The 1,729-nt window shown below is 42.3% G+C and overlaps 1 protein-coding gene across 1 annotated transcript in view; it reads right to left on the bottom strand.

The window, feature by feature from the left end:
• Positions 1-413: 413 nt before the first annotated feature.
• trabd2a (TraB domain containing 2A) overlaps positions 414-1,729 on the bottom strand; it is an 84,854-nt gene continuing 83,538 nt past the window's right edge. Inside the window, exon 7 of the mRNA XM_063211429.1 lies at positions 414-1,568. Within this exon, the coding sequence (XP_063067499.1) occupies positions 1,346-1,568 (223 nt within the window). The 3' untranslated portion in view covers positions 414-1,345. The remainder of the gene's footprint in view (positions 1,569-1,729) is intronic.

Here is a 1,729-nt window from a genome sequence, read left to right as displayed (position 1 = left end):
CGCTGGAGGAGCGTCTAACAGATTAAACCAATCTTCTCTGAACTTCAATGAACTGCGTTGGGTCAACACTGTGTTGGGATGTTTCGTACACTGAGTAATTTTCATGGCTTGTTTAACCCAGCTCAACCATTTCAGCAAGATTATGTCATAGAGGTATATGTCAGCTAATTTAATCTTCCTTCATCCATGATACCATGCATCACGCAGGAGGTTCAATGTTAACAAAATATTAACAGCTTCTACATAATGATCCTGATACTCCATTCAAGTATACAAGTCCAAGATATCTGTCTCAATTGGAAATGTAATATTAAATTACTTCATATGAATAATATCAATAATATATTTATTGAATTTCTTGTTAACAGCTGTTTCATTTCAAAACAAAGCGCTTTCACTAGATAAATATTTTATTGTTTATCAGTATAACAAAATATTACATTTTCCTCATAGCGCATATTGTCAATGAGAATGGGTGACTATGGTTAAAATCCTGTCAAGCTATTGACCGAAGCAGCTGATGAAAACAACATGAGGAATTGCCAAAATAAACACATTTCCATAACCTAAAACTATATAGTTAAATAAATTAGATGAATAAGCTCTATGTCATACATACAATCAAAATTCTCTGGACAAACATATCAACAGGGCTCCTAGATAGGACCATACTTATTTCCCTTGAGAGGAAACGCATTTAAGAGATAAGAGATAGGGTTGCTGAACATGACATGATGATGGTTAGTACCTGATTTTTTTTTAGTCACAAAAATATAAGGACTCTTATTTATAAAAGAACGACAACAAAGAAAAAGACATTCCATACAATCATTTTCATGTTTTCTGTTCAATATTTCTAGAATTACATCTATGATACATAGATATTTTTTTTTTATAGTATATACATGCGTCTCACAATTTTAAACGATACAAAAGACCAATTCTTCAACAAGAGAAGAATAAATAATTATGTGAAAGACACACCGACATCTCGTCCCCCGAGGTGAACATGGAGGAACCCCCTCTTGGGTTGTCCTACTTCAGTCAGTCTGAGCCAAGTCTCTGCCTCCGCTGGGTTCATGGTGGAGAGGGTTTTTCCATTAGTCCATTAGCCTTGTGTGGGCAGACTGCTTGGCCTTGGCAGCATTAGCAAACACTAGCTGGCTGGCCGCTAGCTACCCACTACAGCTAGAAGAAGTGTGTGGGCAGGGGCGTCGTAGTGTTGGGGTAAAAGGGGCTCCGTTACCAGGGCCCCTAATATAAAGCGGGGCCCACGCCGAAGATTTTTAATTGGATATGAGGTCCACGTGATCTGTCTCTTGTACAGAGGTCCCAGGATTTGGTGCTACGCCCCTGGTTGGAGGTACCGGAGCAGGAGAGTCTGTGTCACTAGTGCCCAGAGGAGGCACGCTGCGAGGAGGCTCGGGGAGGGGAGCAGGGTGGCGGAGCGGGAGTGCGTCCGTGTGTGGTGGGAGCGTCCGTGGCCCCGGGACTCGAACGGCTGCACGGTGATGTAGCCGTTGATGATGCGCACCAGGGGCGGAGGTGGAGGAGGCTCTATCGTCGTGCTGCGTTGAGACAAAACACAAACATAACGGCGGAGTTAGACAATAGAAGATCGCCTTAGCACGCTGCTATTCATGCACTGCATCTGGAACCTGGAGGAAAGAGGAATGTCAAAACAAAAAACACGCTGTCTCTTCTGTTTATCGGAATACAGGACAATAGG

The sequence above is a fragment of the Engraulis encrasicolus genome, chromosome 11, assembly GCF_034702125.1.
Source record: "Engraulis encrasicolus isolate BLACKSEA-1 chromosome 11, IST_EnEncr_1.0, whole genome shotgun sequence".
In the NCBI taxonomy this organism is placed as follows: domain Eukaryota; kingdom Metazoa; phylum Chordata; class Actinopteri; order Clupeiformes; family Engraulidae; genus Engraulis; species Engraulis encrasicolus.
Note: the sequence above shows the minus strand (reverse complement) of the source record. Positions and strands in the feature narration are given on the sequence as shown.